This window comes from Pseudophryne corroboree, chromosome 4, assembly GCF_028390025.1.
Source record: "Pseudophryne corroboree isolate aPseCor3 chromosome 4, aPseCor3.hap2, whole genome shotgun sequence".
NCBI classification, from domain to species: Eukaryota; Metazoa; Chordata; class Amphibia; order Anura; family Myobatrachidae; genus Pseudophryne; species Pseudophryne corroboree.
The window spans coordinates 417,776,075-417,796,806 of record NC_086447.1 but is presented as its reverse complement, the minus strand read 5'-3'; the positions used below and the strand labels follow the sequence as shown (position 1 = coordinate 417,796,806).

The following is a 20,732-nucleotide window of genomic DNA, read 5'->3' as shown; positions in this document are numbered from 1 at the left end:
AAACCATCTAGTTACCCGAGCATTCTTGCCTCTATTTACATACATCCATTTTAAAGGGGCATGATCCGTCACTAGTCTGAATTGTCTACCCAAGAGGTAATATCTCAAGGTATCTAGTGCCCACTTAATGGCCAAAGCCTCCTTTTCCACAATGGCATACCTTTTTTCATGCTCATTGAGTTTCCTACTCAAATAAATGATAGGGTGTTCGTCCCCATCTCTGGTTTGGGACAGCACAGCACCTATCCCTACCTCTGAGGCATCTGTCTGTACCACAAATTCTTTTGAAAAATCTGGTGTTATCAACACCGGTTGTGAACACAAAGCCACTTTTAACGCTTGGAACGCCTTTTCTGCATCAGGGTTCCATTTCACCACATTTGACTGCTTCCCTTTGGTAAGGTCTGACAACGGCACCGCTGTGGTCGCAAAATTGGGAATAAACCGTCTATAGTACCCAGTAATTCCCAAAAAAGCCCTTACCTGTTTTTTATTCACTGGACGAGGCCAGTTTTGAATAGCATCAACTTTATTCAATTGGGGCCTAATCAGACCTCTGCCTATGGTGAAGCCCAAGTATTTGACCTCCTCCATTGCGAGGCAGCACTTCTTTGGGTTAGCAGTTAACCCTGCCTCTCTGATTGAGTCCAGTACTGCTTGTACTTTAACCAAATGGGACCCCCAGTCTTTACTGTGAATTACCACATCATCCAAATAGGCAGCTGCATATTTTCTATGGGGCCTCAAAATTTTATCCATCGCCCGTTGAAAGGTTGCTGGAGCCCCATGCAACCCAAAGGGTAACATCTTATACTGGTACAGCCCCTCCGGAACCGAAAAGGCTGTTTTTTCTTTGGCGCTATCAGATAAAGGTATTTGCCAGTAACCTTTGGTCAGGTCCAATGTGGTGAGAAACCTGGCTGTTCCCAGCCTTTCTACAAGCTCATCCACACGGGGCATGGGGTATGCGTCAAACTTGGACACCTCATTTAACTTACGAAAGTCATTACAGAAGCGTATGCTACCGTCGGGCTTCGGGATGAGCACTATGGGACTGGACCACTCACTGTTAGACTCCTCTATGACTCCAAGTTCTAACATGGTTTTAACTTCTTTAGAAATAGCTTCTCGCTGAGCTTCAGGAATCCTATATGGCTTTAAATGAACCCTGACCCCTGGTTCTGTGACAATGTCATGTTTTATTATGGTCGTTCGGCCAGGCAGCTCTGAAAATACCTCCCTATTTTGGATGAGAAATTCTTTAACCTGATTGTTCTGATCAGCTGATAATGTCTCTGACACCTTCACTGCGGGAAGCAACCGGGGTGAAGACACCGAAGGGCAAGGCTCCGCTGACAGAGACAACCTATCTTTCCAGGGTTTGATTAAGTTAACATGGTAGATCTGTTCGGGTTTTCTCTTTCCCGGCTGGTATACTTTGTAATTAACCTCATTCACTTTTTCCCTAATCTCAAATGGACCCTGCCATTTAGCTAGGAATTTGCTTTCCACAGTGGGTACCAAAACAAGAACTCTATCTCCAGGAGCAAATTCCCGTATCTTGGCACTCCGGTTATAGACCCTCTGTTGAGCACTTTGGGCCTGTTCCATGTGCTCTCTGACAACAGGTACCACGGCTGCAATCCTATCCTGCATTTGTGTTACATGCTCAATAACGCTTCTATAAGGAGTGGGCTGTCCTTCCCACGTCTCTTTGGCAATATCCAACAGCCCTCTGGGGTGTCTACCATACAACAAATCAAATGGAGAAAACCCCGTAGAGGACTGAGGAACTTCTCTGATGGCCATTAACAAGTAGGGCAACAAACAATCCCAGTTTTTCCCATCTCTCTCAACAACCTTTTTTAACATACTTTTTAATGTTTTATTAAACCTTTCCACCAACCCGTCAGTTTGGGGATGGTAGATGGACGTCCTGAGGTGAGTGACCTTAAATAACTTGCACAATTCTTTCATGATCCTTGACATAAATGGAGTACCTTGGTCAGTCAAAATTTCTTTTGGTATTCCCACTCTACTAAATACCTGCACCAGCTCCCTAGCTATCGCCTTGGTTGTGATAGTGCGTAAAGGGACAGCCTCAGGATATCGAGTGGCATAGTCCATAATTACCAGGATATACTGATGGCCCCGAGCAGACTTTAACAAGGGCCCCACGAGATCCATGGCTATTCTGTCAAACGGGACCTCTATAATAGGCATGGGAACTAGTGGGCTCCTGAAATGGGGTCTAGGGGCATGATACTGGCATTCAGGACAGGAAGAACAATATTCAGACACTTCTTTATAAACCCCTGGCCAAAAGAACCTTTGTAAAACTCTTTCAGTGGTTTTTTCTGCCCCTAAATGTCCTGCGGTAACGTGACTATGAGCTAAATCTAGTACCGTTCTCCGATAAGGCTGGGGAACTACCAACTGTTCCACCACATCCTCACCCCTTTTGACAATGTGGTACAAGAGCTCATTACAGATGGCCATGTGGGGATACGTAACCCTGTCACCTGGTACCACAGGTTCCCCATTAACAATCTTAACATTCTCTCTAGCCTTTATTAAGGTAGGATCCTTTAACTGTTCAGACGCAAACAGATCCTTCTTTACCTCCAGGTCAGGCACGCTTTCAGTTCTAACTACTATGTCTCTGTTCCCAGCAAGAGGGTCCTCACTGGACTCCCCATCTGTCACTTCCCCAGCCAAACTAGCAAAAGGCAAAGGGCCAGAAAGTTCCGAAGACCCACGTACATCCATAAAATCACCGGTATTATCAACTGGCTTTTTACTTCTCACATCTGTAGATAACCGTGATTCCCACAGTTTCCAAAAATGAGGAAAATCCCTCCCTATTATGGCCTCATGCACCAAGGTAGGGACCAGTCCCACTTTAACTATTGCTGACCCACAACAAGTTTCTATATTCACCTCAGCAGTGGCATAATGTTGGGTATCCCCATGTATGCAAGTTACCCCAATAGGTATTTGCTGGAACTTTAAGGGGTTCACTAACCCAGCTTTCACAAGGGTAACTAAACTTCCTGAATCTAGCAAGGCCTCTACCCGGTTACCCTCTAAGAACACATCACACATTTGTTTTTCCAGCTCAGGTGAAGGTACCACAGTACAGGCTAACCTAGCAAAGAAAGACATTCTGCGACATTCAAAGGCAGCATCACATTGCATGGGTTCTTGCGTGACTGGGCAATTGGCAATAACATGACCTGGCATACCACACCTAAAACATTTAATCACACGATTATCAACCCGTTTGGGCAGCATAGACCGTTCTAGCCCCATTGGCCTGTTTCCAGGGCCAGTGTTTACAGTCTCTCCAGCCTTGCGTTCTCTTAACCGCCCAGCAACGTTTTCCCACGGAACAGTCTTACCAGTCTTTACTGAAGGGCGCTGTCGAGGATCTATGGGTTGCTGGGTGGTCATCAGTAGTTCCTCTGCTGCCAAATACCTCTCTACCATGTCCACTAATTGGTCAGCAGTACCCGGGTTTCCATGGCTCACCCACTTGCGCAGGACCATGGGCAAAGATCTCAAGTAGCGGTCCATGACGACTCTTTCCACCATCTGGGGACCAGTTAATGTCTCTGGCTGTAGCCATTTTTTTGTTAGCTGAATAAGGTCGTGCATCTGGGAGCGCGGAGGCTTCTCCATGGCATACAGCCAACGGTGCACCCGTTGTGCTCGTACTGACAGCGTGACTCCCAGGCGGGTCAGGATCTCAGTCTTTAGTTTATCATAGTCCCGAGCCTCAGCAGGGCTTAAATCAAAGTAAGCTTTTTGGGGCTCACCTGACAGGAAAGGTGCCAGCAGACTGGCCCACTGTGCTTTCGGCCAGTTCTCACGCTCGGCAGTCCTTTCAAACGTGGTCAGATAGGCCTCCACATCATCAGCCTCTGTCATTTTCTGCAGGAAGTGACTGGCCCGTATAGAACTAGAGCTGGTTGGAGCACTGACGGCCACATCTCCAACCCGAGCTGCAAGTCTCTGCACCACTTCTGCTAAGGCCTCTCTATCCTGACGCTGTTGCCTGTAAAGTTCATCAACAACTGCCTGCTGTTGTCTCTTATTTTCCTCCATTGCCACCTGCTGCTGTCTGTTGGCCTCCTGCTGTAGTCTCCAATTTTCCTCCATTGCCACCTGCTGTTGTCTCCTATTTTCCTCCATTGCCACCTGCTGCTGTCGGTTGGCCTCCTGCTGAGCCGCTGTAGCTTGCAGCAAGGCTTTAAGCAGATCCTCCATGTCGACAGATTTTTCAGGCGGCTTTGTAGCTGCTTTCACCCAGGACATATATCAAACCCTCAGGGGTGAGTCTCAGTAACTTCACACTGGGCTGTATCTGCATAAACCACCGTTTTCTGCAGGCCTCACAAAGCTGCTGCTTTCACTTATGCGCAGAACGGTGTGCTCGCATTCTCCACCAAGTTGTAACACTGTAGGGGTGCAAGGTGCCTTTTCCTGGGGAATATGGCAGCCCGCAGCAGCTGAGGAACAACACAAGTCCAGTTTCTGGTACAACTGACCCCGGCCAGTTTTATTGAAACAGAAAATAAAACAAACCCCAAAATAAAAATACCTTGCCTGTCCGGCACTAACTAAACATAAGATATTCCTAACTGTCACTAAACAAAACACAGAGTTCTTCAGTACATACTGTATAGCTTACTTGCATCAGAAAGCGTGTCTCTCACACACAGATCCTGCAGCCTTCCCAGGCAGTCTGCCCATACTAATCAGGTTAGAAGCACTATAACACTCTTACACAGCTGAAACCCTGATTAGCCCTCTGTGAGGCCAAAGACCCGAACTGGGCCCAATGTCTAGAACTCGCCTTATCTCTCTCTCAGAGCCTTTACCCAGCTTTTACAGCAAACTGAAAAGGTTCAGACAAAACAAAAAGCATTTTTCCTAGAAGTTAACATTTTCTAAAACATGTAAGACAAGAACCTGGGACAAATAATATACCTGCCCTCAAACACTATCCCAGTGTTCTTGTCACAATATGAATTGATGATTTACTTATAAATGCAAATGCACGCCCCTCCCCCAAATTAAAATCCTAACAGGGTGAGAATATAAATATATTTCTCACTTAATTTTAGTAAATATGGCTATACAAGCGGTATAATGAAATAAAGCCTGACAATTCACAGTATTGCACCTTTCATGCGGAACAACCTGCTTCATGATTGTGCATTACTATCAGGGCCGTAACTAGGTGTGTCCCAATGGTGCCTTGCCCACAGCACAAATGCAGTGAGGGTGCACCAATAGGCAGCACACCCGCACGGCCGTTATCTCTGGTACACTCACTCCCGCCGCCTCCGGTCTCCCGTCTGCCGCTGCTGCTGCAAGGGAGCGCTGCCATCACCGCCAGCTTCTGGGACTGCCTGTGCCAGAGTAAGATAATCCGCCTTCCTTGCAGTGTCTCCAGTCATTCTGCTGTAACGACCTGCAGCAACCATCTGGCATTCTCTCCCAGCACACCCGACATCCACAGTCCCTGGCATTATAAAACTGCAGCCTACTCGCTAGCCTCTAACAGGCATTAGCTGTGGGTGTATGGGAGTTCTAAACTTCCCTCCGGCTTCTGACTTCCTGCTGGCTCTGGGTGAGCTGGAAGATACAGAATTCTATTTTTCCACTTTGAGCTGTGCAATATAGAAAGCCTGGAGTTCCAAGTTACTACTGCTGGTGCAGAATGTGCAGGTCTTGGTTTCCTCTCTCTCAAAGGGAGCTGATCCCGCAGAAATGTGGGCAATTGTGGTAAGATACAAGCCCTCTCACCACTTCTGACTTCCCGCCTACTCGGAAACCAGAACGATGCAAAACGTCATAATTCTACTGTCGGATTCACTGTGGCCCGCGGGTGAGACAGCAGGACAGTCCCAAGAAAAAACGGCGCATTTCACCATGAGGTCCGACTGGGAACTTAACCCCTCTAAAATCCGACCATCTCACATTTGTTTCATCCCAATCAGTGCAGGGCAGGGACGGATCTAGACTTTTCTTTAGGGGGGGCAGTTTACTGTTTAATCTTGACTACTCCCTCTACAGTCCCAACTCCTCCCATCTGCAATCCTAACTCCTCCTCTCTCAATTCTGACTGAACTTTTTGAGTGAGACTGAGATAGAGCTTTCTATGTACATGTGACATTGCTATGGGGTAATTGTATTTATTAGCCCTAGTACCCACACACCAGCAAGTGAGGGGCAAATGCTCTGTAACCCTTGCTCTCCTGGCTCCTCTGTGCTGCTGTGGCATAAGCTGCAGCACATCGTTCTGCCTCAGTCTCTCCCAGGAGAGCTCTCTTCTGCTCAAAAGTGGGCGTGGCTATGACTGTGTTAGGGGGGGCGGTCGCCCCCTTCGCCCCCCCCTAGATCCGGCCCTGGTGCAGGGGTGTCCAAATGCATAATCAGACAGACAAACAAACAAACAAACAAACATACAATCAAACAAACAAACAGAGCAATTAAGTTTATATGCAAGATATATATATGTGGTCTTGGCCCCGAAAGGGGTGGTTTTTGTTTTAGTTTAAACCCTGCCAGCATTTTAAGTTGGATAATGAAGAGTATATGTACCAATTTTGGTCCCAATCCATCAAGCCATATAGAGCCTATGAAGAACAAACATACATACATACATACATACATACTGTACATACATACAAACATGCATTGTACGTACGTACGTACGTACGTACGTACGTACGTACGTACGTACATACATATTTTCACTTTTAGTATACAGTATGTATGTATATATATATATATATGTGATAAATTCATGTTATAAAACATATTAAAATATATATATATATAGTATGCTCCGGGGTCTGGCACTCCTTGGAAATAAGAATAAGATGCGCCGGTGCCCTCGCTGGTAATAGATAGACAAGCATGGAGGCGCGGCACTCAGCTTTTCAGAAAATGAAGAGACGGACACGTATTGCCGATGTCAACGTTTCAATGTGTATTCACATTTTCGTCAGGACAGAGAATAGTATAAAATTACATACCTTTTATAGCCAAACACCATGTGCACTGCAGCCGTGGGGAACGGGACCAAACACCCGCCCCCTGGTCGCCTAATGCTGACGTCATCCGTAGACGACTATTCAGACGTGATTACCATCACCATAGTTACTAAAAACAAAACACATAACACAATGACTAGACTGTGATATATTGGTTCAGAGTGATTAAAGCTAATAACGCTAATAAGCGATCATACATGTTGAGAAAATGGGATTAAGTAAGATAACAGGCAAATTGTTAGAGGACATGCATGCTACCAATAATTAACATAGTTATCGCAGAGCCGCATAAGAGATGTTCTCGTTCAAACCTCTAGGGCTAATAACATCCAACCGGTGTATCCACTCAGCCTCTCGTCTCAGTAATTTTAACCCCCTATTGCCACCTCGGATATCAGCGGGGATCATATCAATCATCCTATAGCGTAAAGTATTTAATTGATGTTTATATTCTAAAAAATGTCTCGCTACTGGCTGGTCACTTTTACCAGTGAGAAGGGCGGCTCTGATGGCTGCCCGATGTTGTCCCATCCGGACTTTAAATTTACAAATAGTTTTGCCAATGTAGCAGAGACCACAAGGGCATAATATCTGATAAATTACATAAGTAGAATTACAATGAAAGTTACTGAGACGAGAGGCTGAGTGGATACACCGGTTGGATGTTATTAGCCCTAGAGGTTTGAACGAGAACATCTCTTATGCGGCTCTGCGATAACTATGTTAATTATTGGTAGCATGCATGTCCTCTAACAATTTGCCTGTTATCTTACTTAATCCCATTTTCTCATCATGTATGATCGCTTATTAGCGTTATTAGCTTTAATCACTCTGAACCAATATATCACAGTCTAGTCATTGTGTTATGTGTTTTGTTTTTAGTAACTATGGTGATGGTAATCACGTCTGAATAGTCGTCTACGGATGACGTCAGCATTAGGCGACCAGGGGGCGGGTGTTTGGTCCCGTTCCCCACGGCTGCAGTGCACATGGTGTTTGGCTATAAAAGGTATGTAATTTTATACTATTCTCTGTCCTGACGAAAATGTGAATACACATTGAAACGTTGACATCGGCAATACGTGTCCGTCTCTTCATTTTCTGAAAAGCTGAGTGCCGCGCCTCCATGCTTGTCTATCTATTACCAGCGAGGGCACCGGCGCATCTTATTCTTATTTCCATGGAGTGCCAGACCCCGGAGCATACTATTTAAGAGTAGACACCATCGGAAGTGAGTACTCTAAGTCGGGGCACCCTGCGTATTACATTGAACTAACACCAAGACACTACAGGATGTTTTTCTTCTGCTAGCAGCAGCGGTTGTTTTTAACATTTATGCACTGGACACTTTAGACAAAAACTGTGATTTGGTTTCAGTATACTAGGATCTAGTACGGGACTTGTTCATTTTATTTTTTCTTTGAGCTTAAGGGTGATTCATTCCAAGCGCTATAAAAACGTCACAGACAACAGCTGGAACCGAAGATATCTGCGGCCAGTTTCAGTACCCTATTGGTGACAGGTTCACCTATACTGATTCTGAGATAGAAAGCATCTTGTGTACCACGGGCATTAATGATGAAACAGAAGCAGCTACACCAGGGATTGTATACCGAGATCTCTTACGTCTTAAAAGGAAAGAAGTGGATTTTCATTTGCACTGTGTGTCACTTAGTGACTATTATAAGCTAAAAAAGATCCCCCGAGGCTTTCGGGTGCGGAATTGCCCGACAATAGGAAGACAAGATCCTGCTTTCTGCAAGCACTGGATAGCAATTCTGAATCACTGCTCATTTGATCTCATGATCCTAGTCATAGAACAGTCTACAAAAGAACTTCAAATTATTAAGGACAAGATTTCTTCTTTTGAGGCCATACATTTACCGACTTTAACGACTGACACCAGTGTAAACTGGGTGGAACGCCTCCAACAACAAGTGACAACCTATAAAAAGGAGCTTTTGGCTTTCAAGAAACAAAAATTAATTAAGGTGGAAAATGATTATGAGCGACATGCAGTATACCGGTGGCTAGGTGGCAACTCGATGCAGGATAACAAGCGCCCGTTTTTTCAACGTAATAAACGTCAACATTCAAAAACCTATGCCTCACGATTTGAAACTGACTCGTCGCAGGAGGCAGGAAGCTCCACCAGTGAGTGTGATCAAGCACAGAGAGGCAGTGACCCTTTAGGTGTCCGCAGTGGTTCAAGAACCAGGAAAGCTCCTGTCACCGCAAGCGCAGATTCACGAGACGAGGGCGTCAAACAGAGAGGAAGAGGAAGAGTGGGTCGCCCACCCCTATACAAAAAGACCTAATTTTTAATTTGTCTTCACATGAGCTTTCAGATGGAGAATATAGCCTCCTCAGTAAAGGACTTTCATTCGTTCCTACCACAGATTTTGACCAACTTGAATGGAATATAGAAAAATATGATCTTTCCAGAAAACTTCGTTTGAGTGAATATTTTAAGGATCAGATTCCAACATCTAATTTTGCAATACCACAACAGCTGAAACAGTTTCAACCACCTTCTTCATTTGACCCTATGTCTAATAACACATCCATAAAAACTTTTATCCGGACATTGGACTTAGAAGTTCACCAGGGAACTTCTTCTTCTCCTAATAGTCACCCTAACCTAACAGTAAGGGAACGACAGGCATTAAAATCTCTTTCTTGTAACAAATCATTAATTATAAGGCCAGCGGATAAGGGTGGAGCAATTGTATTGCAAGATGCCCCCGATTATCATGCTGAAATCATGAAACAATTATCTGATACTCAAGTTTATCAGAAATTGTCTGCAGATCCCACTAAGCAGTGTTGTGATAAATTACAAGCAATTTTACAACAGGCACTTGCCTCAGGTTTTTTACATGAAAAAATTAAAGAGGTATTATGTCCACCATTCCCATTGGCCCCGGTATTTTACACCATACCGAAAATACACAAGGGGGTATCCCCCCCTCCCGGCAGACCTATTGTTTCTGCCCGTGGTTCTCTTTTCCAACCGGTGGCTGTGTTTTTAGATTCCTTACTCCAACCTTTGATTAAAAAGGAATCTACTTTTCTTTTAGATACTACCTCCTTTTTGAATAAGTTACAGGATATTCATTCCATCCCTTCTAATAGCTGGTTGGTCTGTGTAGATGTAGTTAATCTTTATACCTCTATTCCCCACGACATGGGTATAGCTGCCGTTAAATCGTTCCTATCTGTGAAAAGTACCTTTGATGGTAATACTATTGAATTGATTGCATCATTGCTTGAATTATTATTACATAATAATTTTTTTCTGTACAATAACGATTTTTATTTACAGGTAAAAGGGTGCGCAATGGGCAGTTCGGTTGCCCCTGCGTACGCCAATATTTTTATGTTTTCCATTGAACATGCTTTATTTTTTTCAGATTCAGTTATTTTTTCCAAAATAGCGCTTTATGTCAGATTTATCGATGATATTTTTATTTTATGGCATGATGATATATCAAGTTTGCAGAATATATTGATTCAACATAATTCTACTGAAGGCCCGATAAAATTTACTTATTCTTGTAGCCAACATAATATCAGTTTTTTGGATGTTAATTTGACTATAGTTAATGACAAACTGGTTACTAATTTGTTTATAAAGGCCACAGATAGAAATACTTTGCTACAAGCCCAAAGTTGCCATCCACGCCCCCTCATTAATGGTCTTCCATATTCACAGATGGTTCGTATTTACCGCATTAATAGTGATAGGTCCACAGCGGAGAAAGAAATTGACATCTTGATTAGTAAATTATTGATTAGAGGGTATAAAAATGATAAATTACAAGAGGCCAAAAATACAGTAATGGCTCTAGATAGAAATGTATTATTAAATAAATCATCAAGCGACGATAGTAATATGGCCGCTAAATTCCCGTGGGTTAATAAATATCACTCTTCCTCAGCCATGGTTAATAAGTCAGCAAAAAAATGGTGGCCTCTAGTTCAAAATGATGAAGCTGTAGCAATTAATCAGCGGCAGCTCATGCCTTGTTATAAAAGAGGACGTAACCTCAGGGACATCCTCGTTAAAACCAACTCCAATTTTTCTAAAAAAGGAACATCTTTCACCTTTATGGACAACAATAGAGTGGGGTGTTTTAGATGTACTTGTGTCACCTGCCAATTTATGCTGACAGGGGACACATTCTCTCACCCTCATTCAGGTAAGATTTACAAAATTAGATATTACTTTAATTGTAATTCTACTTATGTAATTTATCAGATATTATGCCCTTGTGGTCTCTGCTACATTGGCAAAACTATTTGTAAATTTAAAGTCCGGATGGGACAACATCGGGCAGCCATCAGAGCCGCCCTTCTCACTGGTAAAAGTGACCAGCCAGTAGCGAGACATTTTTTAGAATATAAACATCAATTAAATACTTTACGCTATAGGATGATTGATATGATCCCCGCTGATATCCGAGGTGGCAATAGGGGGTTAAAATTACTGAGACGAGAGGCTGAGTGGATACACCGGTTGGATGTTATTAGCCCTAGAGGTTTGAACGAGAACATCTCTTATGCGGCTCTGCGATAACTATGTTAATTATTGGTAGCATGCATGTCCTCTAACAATTTGCCTGTTATCTTACTTAATCCCATTTTCTCATCATGTATGATCGCTTATTAGCGTTATTAGCTTTAATCACTCTGAACCAATATATCACAGTCTAGTCATTGTGTTATGTGTTTTGTTTTTAGTAACTATGGTGATGGTAATCACGTCTGAATAGTCGTCTACGGATGACGTCAGCATTAGGCGACCAGGGGGGCGGGTGTTTGGTCCCGTTCCCCACGGCTGCAGTGCACATGGTGTTTGGCTATAAAAGGTATGTAATTTTATACTATTCTCTGTCCTGACGAAAATGTGAATACACATTGAAACGTTGACATCGGCAATACGTGTCTGTCTCTTCATTTTCTGAAAAGCTGAGTGCCGCGCCTCCATGCTTGTCTATATATATATATATATATATATGTTCAAATAGGAATAAAGTCTCTGCGCCTTCAGTGCTTGGGTATGGAAACTTCCATCTGTGTATAACCAAAATGATATTTATATGCGTACCGGAAGTATGATCAAATTGTGCCTGTAGTGGTATCTTTAATTGGTCATCTCCCCTTGTCTTCTTACTCCATGTGTAAACGCCCTCAGCGGGGTGTTGAACCACAATTTACATAGGCAGAGAGGGAAGATGTGTCAGCAAGAATGCTCTTACTGTTATAAAGTGACTCGTGCCATAATTGTGCCAAAAAAAATGTTATTTATATATAAAGTGCTCTGTGCCTATAGTGTTTCTATAAACCACTATATTTCTTGTGATTTCTAATATAGATAATCAGAATCACACCCCAGTGGCTAATAAAAAAAATAATAAAATAATAAAAGGAAGGTAATGACTCACTCCTTTTAAGAATGCTGCTCCTATGAGGCGATCATTGACCTAGTCTGGTACCTCTATAGAGAAAGTTTTTTTCATGTACAGTAAGGATAACTGTGGAGAGATAACGTGTTACCCTGCAGACTGAGTAACACGATGTGTAATTACACAGATAATAACGTATACTCAGAAGATGTTCTGGTGTCCACTGTCTCCTGTGTTATTATTGCAGCACTTTACCGGTCTCTTGTTTTATTTCTGTTACTTCTATCCAGAGATGAGAGGGACTAGCTGCAGCCGGGTGGTAGGCCTGCTCTTGGTGGAAGGAGCCAGGCTGCAGTGTGGAGGGTATAATCCAGGCTCCTGTCTCCACAATGCGGAAAAGGGAGAGTGAGAGAGAGATCAGAAAACTTTCACAGGAGCAGCTGCTGCAGCTGCTCCTGTGAAAGTTTTCTGATCTCTCTCTCACTCTCCCTTTTCCGCATTGTGGAGACAGGAGCCTGGATTATACCCTCCACACTGCAGCCTGGCTCCTTCCACCAAGAGCAGGCCTACCACCCGGCTGCAGCTAGTCCCTCTCATCTCTGGATAGAAGTAACAGAAATAAAACAAGAGACCGGTAAAGTGCTGCAATAATAACACAGGAGACAGTGGACACCAGAACATCTTCTGAGTATACGTTATTATCTGTGTAATTACACATCGTGTTACTCAGTCTGCAGGGTAACACGTTATCTCTCCACAGTTATCCTTACTGTACATGAAAAAAACTTTCTCTATAGAGGTACCAGACTAGGTCAATGATCGCCTCATAGGAGCAGCATTCTTAAAAGGAGTGAGTCATTACCTTCCTTTTATTATTTTATTATTTTTTTTATTAGCCACTGGGGTGTGATTCTGATTATCTATATTAGAAATCACAAGAAATATAGTGGTTTATAGAAACACTATAGGCACAGAGCACTTTATATATAAAAAACATTTTTTTTGGCACAATTATGGCACGAGTCACTTTATAACAGTAAGAGCATTCTTGCTGACACATCTTCCCTCTCTGCCTATGTAAATTGTGGTTCAACACCCCGCTGAGGGCGTTTACACATGGAGTAAGAAGACAAGGGGAGATGACCAATTAAAGATACCACTACAGGCACAATTTGATCATACTTCCGGTACGCATATAAATATCATTTTGGTTATACACAGATGGAAGTTTCCATACCCAAGCACTGAAGGCGCAGAGACTTTATTCCTATTTGAACATTTGTAATTGTGACTCAGCGAAATACGAGTCAATAAGAGAGTCTATACTGCAGCCCCTACACGTGGGAGTGCTGTTTGGAATTAACGTGAATGGTTATGCACGAATTTTTATGTATTTATTGTAAACGGTTTAGGTTTTAAGCGCTCATTATACACCTTTATTGTACATATATATATATATATATATTTTTTTTTTTTAAAGGATTTGGAAATACATATTTATGATTGTAGTAGGTTGTTCCAAGTATAGTCTTGACACAGTCTAAGATAAAACACTCTGGCACATTATTATATAGTCAGAGCAGCACAACAGATTTAGCAGCAGCATAGCAGTATGACAGCAACTGCTGGGCAGCACAGCAGCATTATAACAGCTACATAAAGGCTCATAGATATAGGTCCTTCCTCCATCACAGACAAACATAACTCGGTTTAAATTAATTAACCAGGTGTGAGGAATGGGTGAAGTCATAGGCGCTGCAACACGGGGGCAAGAAGGCATTTCACTCCACTCCCCAAGAATATTTGAAAAGAGCCAAGGTACTGGGTTGCGGGGCGCAGTGCAGCTACCATCTACAGTTACTGTGGGCAGTGTCAGGATGGAGATAATACCCATTTTGGCTGCTCTACCTCCTCCCTCCCAGCTCCAACTCCTACAGTGTGTGGTTAGTTAGTGTGCGCTGGTCTCTTCCCTGGGACCATCCCGGTGCCCTTCTCCCCTCCAACTTCATATGTTTCTCCCCTCAGCTCCCCTTTGTCCTCCCACCCCCGTCCTTCGCAGCACTTCCTGACCTCTCCCATTTTCACCCGAGTTCAGCTGAAAATGTCACCCGGTAAAGTCTCATTACCCTCCATACACAGGCTCAGCTAGGGTGTGAGCTATGAGTGGATCCTGTCTCTTCGTCTTCTACATAAAGTCACTCACATGTTATAGTTATGTTTTTGAGGCATATTATGCACATTTTTCTGGGAAGAATTGGATACCCTTAAAATGTACAGTAAGTACAGGGGTTGCAGTGGCAAACGCAGGATTTGCATGGGGGGGTTTCCAGAACTGGGCAGAGCCAATCACGGGGGTGGGGACTGAGGTGACCCAGTATATGCTGAGTCCGTAAAACTAGTGTGTGTGTGTGTGTGTGTGTGTATATATATATATATATATATATATATATATACATATATATATATACATACATACACACACACATACATATATACATATACATAGCATACTAAACATGCATATATATATATATATATATATATGTGTACACACATACAGTACATATATATATATATATACACATGTATATATATATATATATATATATATATATATATCTATCGTGTGTGTGTGTGTGTGTGTGTGTGTGTGTGTGTGTGTGTGTGTGTGTTTATATGTATGTATGTATATACATGTGTATATATGTATGCACATGGATATATATGTACTGTAATTAAAATAAAGTAAACTTTTATTGCACTTACAAGTGCCACCAGGAAGACAGCAGGCTGCAGAGGACGCTAGACAGCCATTAATAATACTCATGCAGCTAAAAAAAAAAGTGGAGGGGGGTTTCTGGGTGCTCGGAAACCCCCCCTGGGTGCGCCACTGGGTTCCGCAGCAGATATGTGCTGTACCTTCCCTGTTTCCCATCTCTGCCATCAGGTAGGTGGTGTGGCGGGTAAGTCCAGCTGCCCTTGAGGAGGTGACATTAAGCAATTTAAGGGCTCAAAAATGAAATTGTATCTTGGCCAACCCCCCAACCAAAAAGTTTGTGGTGACCCTGGGTGGAGTCACCACCTGATGCCCAGAAGGTCAACACCTTGCTTATATGTGACAGTCTGTCACAGTGCTGCAGTCATTGTATCACATTTTAAAACATATAACCACATCAAATATTTTCAAGTGCTTTAATTACAATTTTAACATTTTGAATAATAAAATATCATATATAAATATTAATATTTAAAACAATAAACTGAAACTTCAGTTTAGGCTTTCTGTACATACCACATAAAATAACTCATCTACTTCAGGGAAGACTTCAATCTGCAATTCAAATGCTTTCCCAACCTGATATTAAAAATAAAAAATGATGATTTCCTTTTATCATGGTATTACTCTTACACAAAAGCTGTACATGCAAAACACAGAAATTGTGCATTACCTCTAATGGAGAGTTTGGGGGCTCTCGTATCTGTATAAAAGAATTCATTCCATATGATCTGTACAAATACCAGGTTTGTGTGATGTTCTGATATTCAGCCTGCAACATATTTGTTACGCAAATTACCAATATTGTGATAACAATGCATTAGATTTATATGGCTAGCAACAACAAAAATAAAACTGCAATTCACACAAAAAAACAAAATGTAAACAAAAGTTTATATTATCAAATTTCGTTATAATATAATAAAACAATATAGACTATTATAAATACTGTATAATTCTGAATGTAAAACTTCTAAAGTGAAAATATGACACAACATCAACATGAAGAACTGACTAGATGAGACAGAAGAGTTACAGCAGGGAGAAAAACAGTTTTCAAGTTTTTCAATGTAATCCTAATAACAAAATATTATATATATATATATATATATATGTATATATATGTATATATATACATATATATATATATATATATATCTCCTATATAATAGCCCTGATCTGTGATCTTGTGATTCATTTGCTAACGCTGGGCGGAGTCACAACAGTGGGCGGAGTTAGTCAAATGAGTCACAGATCTGGCCAAATCTATAGGACACTAGGAGCAGCTGCAGAAGCAGATAGTATGGACATGGCACAGGCAGGATGCATACCTCCCAGCTTTCACACACACACACACTCACACACACACACACACACACACACACACACACACACACACACACGGCAAAAAGGGGGCGTGGCTTCATGGGAGGGCCCCGTATTCGTCAGTGAGGGGGCATGCCCAGCGCTCTGTGAGCTGCTGGCATGCCCCCAGGGGCTGATAATGAGTCCGGGGGGCACAGGGTACTTGAGACAGGGGAGCCCTATCTCATTGCTGTGCCTGCTGTGGGTTGGGGGCGTGGCCTAATTGCGGCCCGCGAGGCCACGCCCCATTATGCAAATTCCGGGTTTTTTTTTTTTTTTTTTTTTTTTAATGGTATTTTGGCCCCTCAGCTAGAGGTAAATCCAGAGGGGGTGGTCGCTCCCCCCTACACACCCGCACAGGCAGAAGAAAGCAGGGAGACTGCTGCCTCCCTGTAACACCACAGACCTGCCAACACGCAGCAGCGTGTGCTGACTGTAGCACAATGCTGCCGCTGTTGCTGGCAGGACGGGGGAGCTTCTGAGCTGGGACAGAGCTACTCGAGCCGGGGGGGGCCCCTAAAACTGTGGGGCCAACGGTACGTACCGCCTGCCCCCCCCCCTTAATCCGGCTCTGCTGCTGGAACCCCCCCTTAATCCGTACCCCCTGATGCCCCCTCTCCCTCTGTCTCCACTATTCACCGCTGCTCTGCTAAGCAGAACAGCGAGTACAGGAGCTTTCCAACTGCTCCCCCCCCCACCGCAGGACACTGCGACCCGCGGGTGGGACAGCGGGACAGACCCCAAAAAATGGGACTGTCCCGCGAAAATTGGGACATTTGGGAGGTATGGGGGTGTGTGAGGGGGTATGCCATACTTGACCCCCACATCAGCATACTCAGCAGGGTCTCTCTGGTGGGGAGGAGCGTCACATTCTGGCACACTCCACGCTTCTTAGCTGTAGTTTTGTGGGTCACCAGCCGCTGTGCACTTTCCGTACTGCCTCTGTTATCTCCAGCCCCTGCGACCCCACCGCTAGCTGCAGCGCTGCCACCCGCAGTGAGTTGCGCCCAGCTCCTTCACACACTTTAGCCGGCGGGTAGCGCTGCAGAAGTCCGCGCTGCTTGCAGGCTCTGACCCCCTCCTCCCTCCAGCATCAGCGTCTCCTGGGAGCTAACCAGTCACTCCCAGTCTCCCCTTACCATAGTGCCCAGCAGCCGTGAGGTCCGCGCCACGTGCATGCTATGACCCCCTCCTCCCTCCAGCCGCAGCATCTCCTGGGGGCTAACCAGTCACTCCCAGTCTCACCTTACCACAGTGCCCGGCAGCTGCGCGAGGTCTGCGGTGTGTGACTGAGGAGGGGGGGGGAGTGATGCGGACGGGCAGAGGAAGCAGGAATACAGCCTAAGAGAGTCAGCCATGCCAAGTCTCCACCAGCAGCAGATGCCAACAGGTTGGAGTGGAACAGCAGCAGCCAGCAGCAGTGACTCCGGTAAGACACATCTGTCTGTCACCACTGTTCTGTCCCTAATACCAATCTCTCCCGTGCCCTGTGTTCTGTCATGTCCCTGTCACCCCTGGCCTTGACCTGCCACCCTTATCCTGGCCCTTTCACCCTTATCCTGGCCCTTTCACCCTTATCCTGGCCCTGTCACCCTTATGCTGTCCCTGCTACCCCTATCCTGGCCCTGTCACCCCTGTGCTTGCCCTGTCAACCCTATACTGGCCCTGTCACCCCTGTCCTGGTCCTGCCGCCCCTACACTGACCCTATCACCCCTATCCTGTCCCTGTTATTTCTGTCCTGGCCCCGTCACCCACGTCCTGGCCCCGTCACCCCTGTCCTGGCCCCGTCACCCCTGTTCTGACCCTGTCACCCCTGTTCTGACCCTGTCACCCCTGTCCTGGCCCAGTCAACCCTGTTCTGACCCTGTCACCCCTGTCCTGGCCCTGTTACTGCATACCCTCCAACTACCTTTTTGGCAGGTACAGTACCCGCAGCACCTCCAGACCTCTCCCCAATGCACCACACCTCCGCACCTTCCCCTCCACCACATGCGGCACTCCACCCCTCCCCCACATGCTGTGCCTCCAGACCCCCTACACCACCCGCGGCTCCCACTCCTCCGCCCCTTCACCACCCCCAGCAATCTCCAGGCCCCCTCCACCATTCACCCCCTTATATGTCTCCCCCACACCTGCCCCCCTCCACCCGCAGCATCTGCAGACACCCTTCTCCATCCGCGGTCCCCCCCTCACCCACCCCTCCCCCACCAATGGCACCCCCGCACCTGCCCCACCACCACCTGCAGCACCTCCGGACCTCCTTTCCCATCTGCCGCAACACCCGTACCTGCCCCTCCCCTACCCATGGCGCCTATGGACCCCTACCCCACCAGTGGCACTCCCGCCCCTTCCCATCCCACAGCACCTCCGGAACCCTTCACCCATCTGCAACATCCCCACACCTGCCCCTCCCCCACCCATGGCACCCCTGCCCCTCCCCCACCTGCAGTGCCTCCGGACCCCTCCCCCATCTGCATCCCCCACTCCTCTGCCCCTCCCCCACCCGCAGCACCTCCCAACCCTTCCCCATCCGGGCCCCACCCCCACTTCCGCCGCCCCTCCATCCGCAGCATCTACAGACACCATCCGCAGTACTCCGCTACATTCTGTACATTGTGGCCTGCAGGTGCTGTTCACGCCGTCGCAAGGGGCTGCGCCTCCTTCACCATCGCACACCCTTTCATTGTGCAATATTTAACCACTAACAAAGGAATGCAGGTGATACTCCATATAACACAAATATTGAACCCCAGAAAGGCATGCAAGGGTTAAGGGGGCGTAGCCCCTTGCGACGGTGTGAAGAGCGCCCGTAGGGCGCGATGAAGCACCTAGTATATATATATATATATATATATTTTTTTTTTAAACGGTGTTGGTTGTCAACGTGAATGACAATTTTGTAATAAAATATACATCCGGATGACTGATTTTGACGCGGAGTTCAAACTCTTCACAAATTGAAACCACTGCAAACCACCAGTTTTAGGGCTAAATGTAATAGAGTGCCAATTTTTTGTGCGAGTCATAATCGCACCTTCTTGCACATTTTGAATGGGCGAGTTTCCCATGGAGCTCACAAATGTAATAGGGTGTGAGTTTTCAGGGTCCCGCGTAGATTCAGACTAACCAGAATGCAACTTTCATATTGCAAGTTGCACAGTTTTAAAGATAGTTTATTAAAATTAGAAGTTAAGCTATGTAAGGCTCTGAACTTCTTTTCTTTAGTTACTTAGATAGCCTAATTGTATGGATCATATGTTACTGCAGGCTGGACGAAAACTTTAAACTTCTTAAAGATTTGCTTTCAGTCTTAACACTTGCATTAATGGGTGCAGAAATGGAAAGCGAATGGAAAACTGGCATATGCACAGAGGTGATGGCTTTCACTTATTATTTTGATCATTGATATGAAGACATAACATTGGCAGGAATGTAGTTGATATGCCGGCGCTCAGGATCCCAGCGGTCAGCATGCCAACGCTGGAATCCCGAATGCTAACAATGCCGCCAGACGGAATGCCAACCCACAGGGTCTATTCCCACTCGTGGGTGTCCACGACACCCATAGAGTGGGAACAGAACCTTTGGCAACCGCAGCAAGCCACCAAGCCCGCTGCGTGGTGAGCAGAGTTAGCCTGCCCCCTTGCGCTCATCCCCTTCCCCACTGGCATTCTGCTGCCGGGATCCCGGTGTCGGTATGGTGACCACCGGGATCCCGGCAGCCGGCATACCATACTCAACGTCATTAGCTGCATGATGCATTGCTTCCTAACAACACTGAGGCCTTGTGTTCACTTCTAAGCCATGAATTCAACTCCAAACCGGTCCCAGTTTGTGTGGAGTTTGTATGTTCTTATATTTGCATGGATTTCATCTGGGTACTCTGAACTGTTTCCACAATATAACAACATACTGGTGAGTTAATTGGCTTCAGACAAAAAATTATTGTAGTGAGTGTGTTTCCATGTGATAGGGAGTATAGATTGTATAGATTGTAAGCTCCACTGGGGCAGAGTTTTACAGTATGTGAATACTCGTAAGTAAATATTCTCTATAAAGTGCTGTGCAATAAGTGTGCGCAATGTAAATAACTGAAACCAATAACTGTACCTGAA

General features: G+C 45.0%; 1 protein-coding gene across 1 annotated transcript in view; it reads right to left on the bottom strand.

Moving 5' to 3' along the window:
* The window catches only part of LOC134910921 (CD109 antigen-like), a 195,467-nt gene that overhangs the window by 134,019 nt on the left and 40,716 nt on the right, over nt 1–20,732 (bottom strand). The window contains exons 12-13 of the mRNA XM_063919309.1: nt 15,925–16,023; nt 15,768–15,830 (exon numbers count right to left, since the gene is read on the bottom strand). Coding sequence (XP_063775379.1) covers nt 15,768–15,830; nt 15,925–16,023 — 162 coding nt within the window. The remainder of the gene's footprint in view (nt 1–15,767; nt 15,831–15,924; nt 16,024–20,732) is intronic.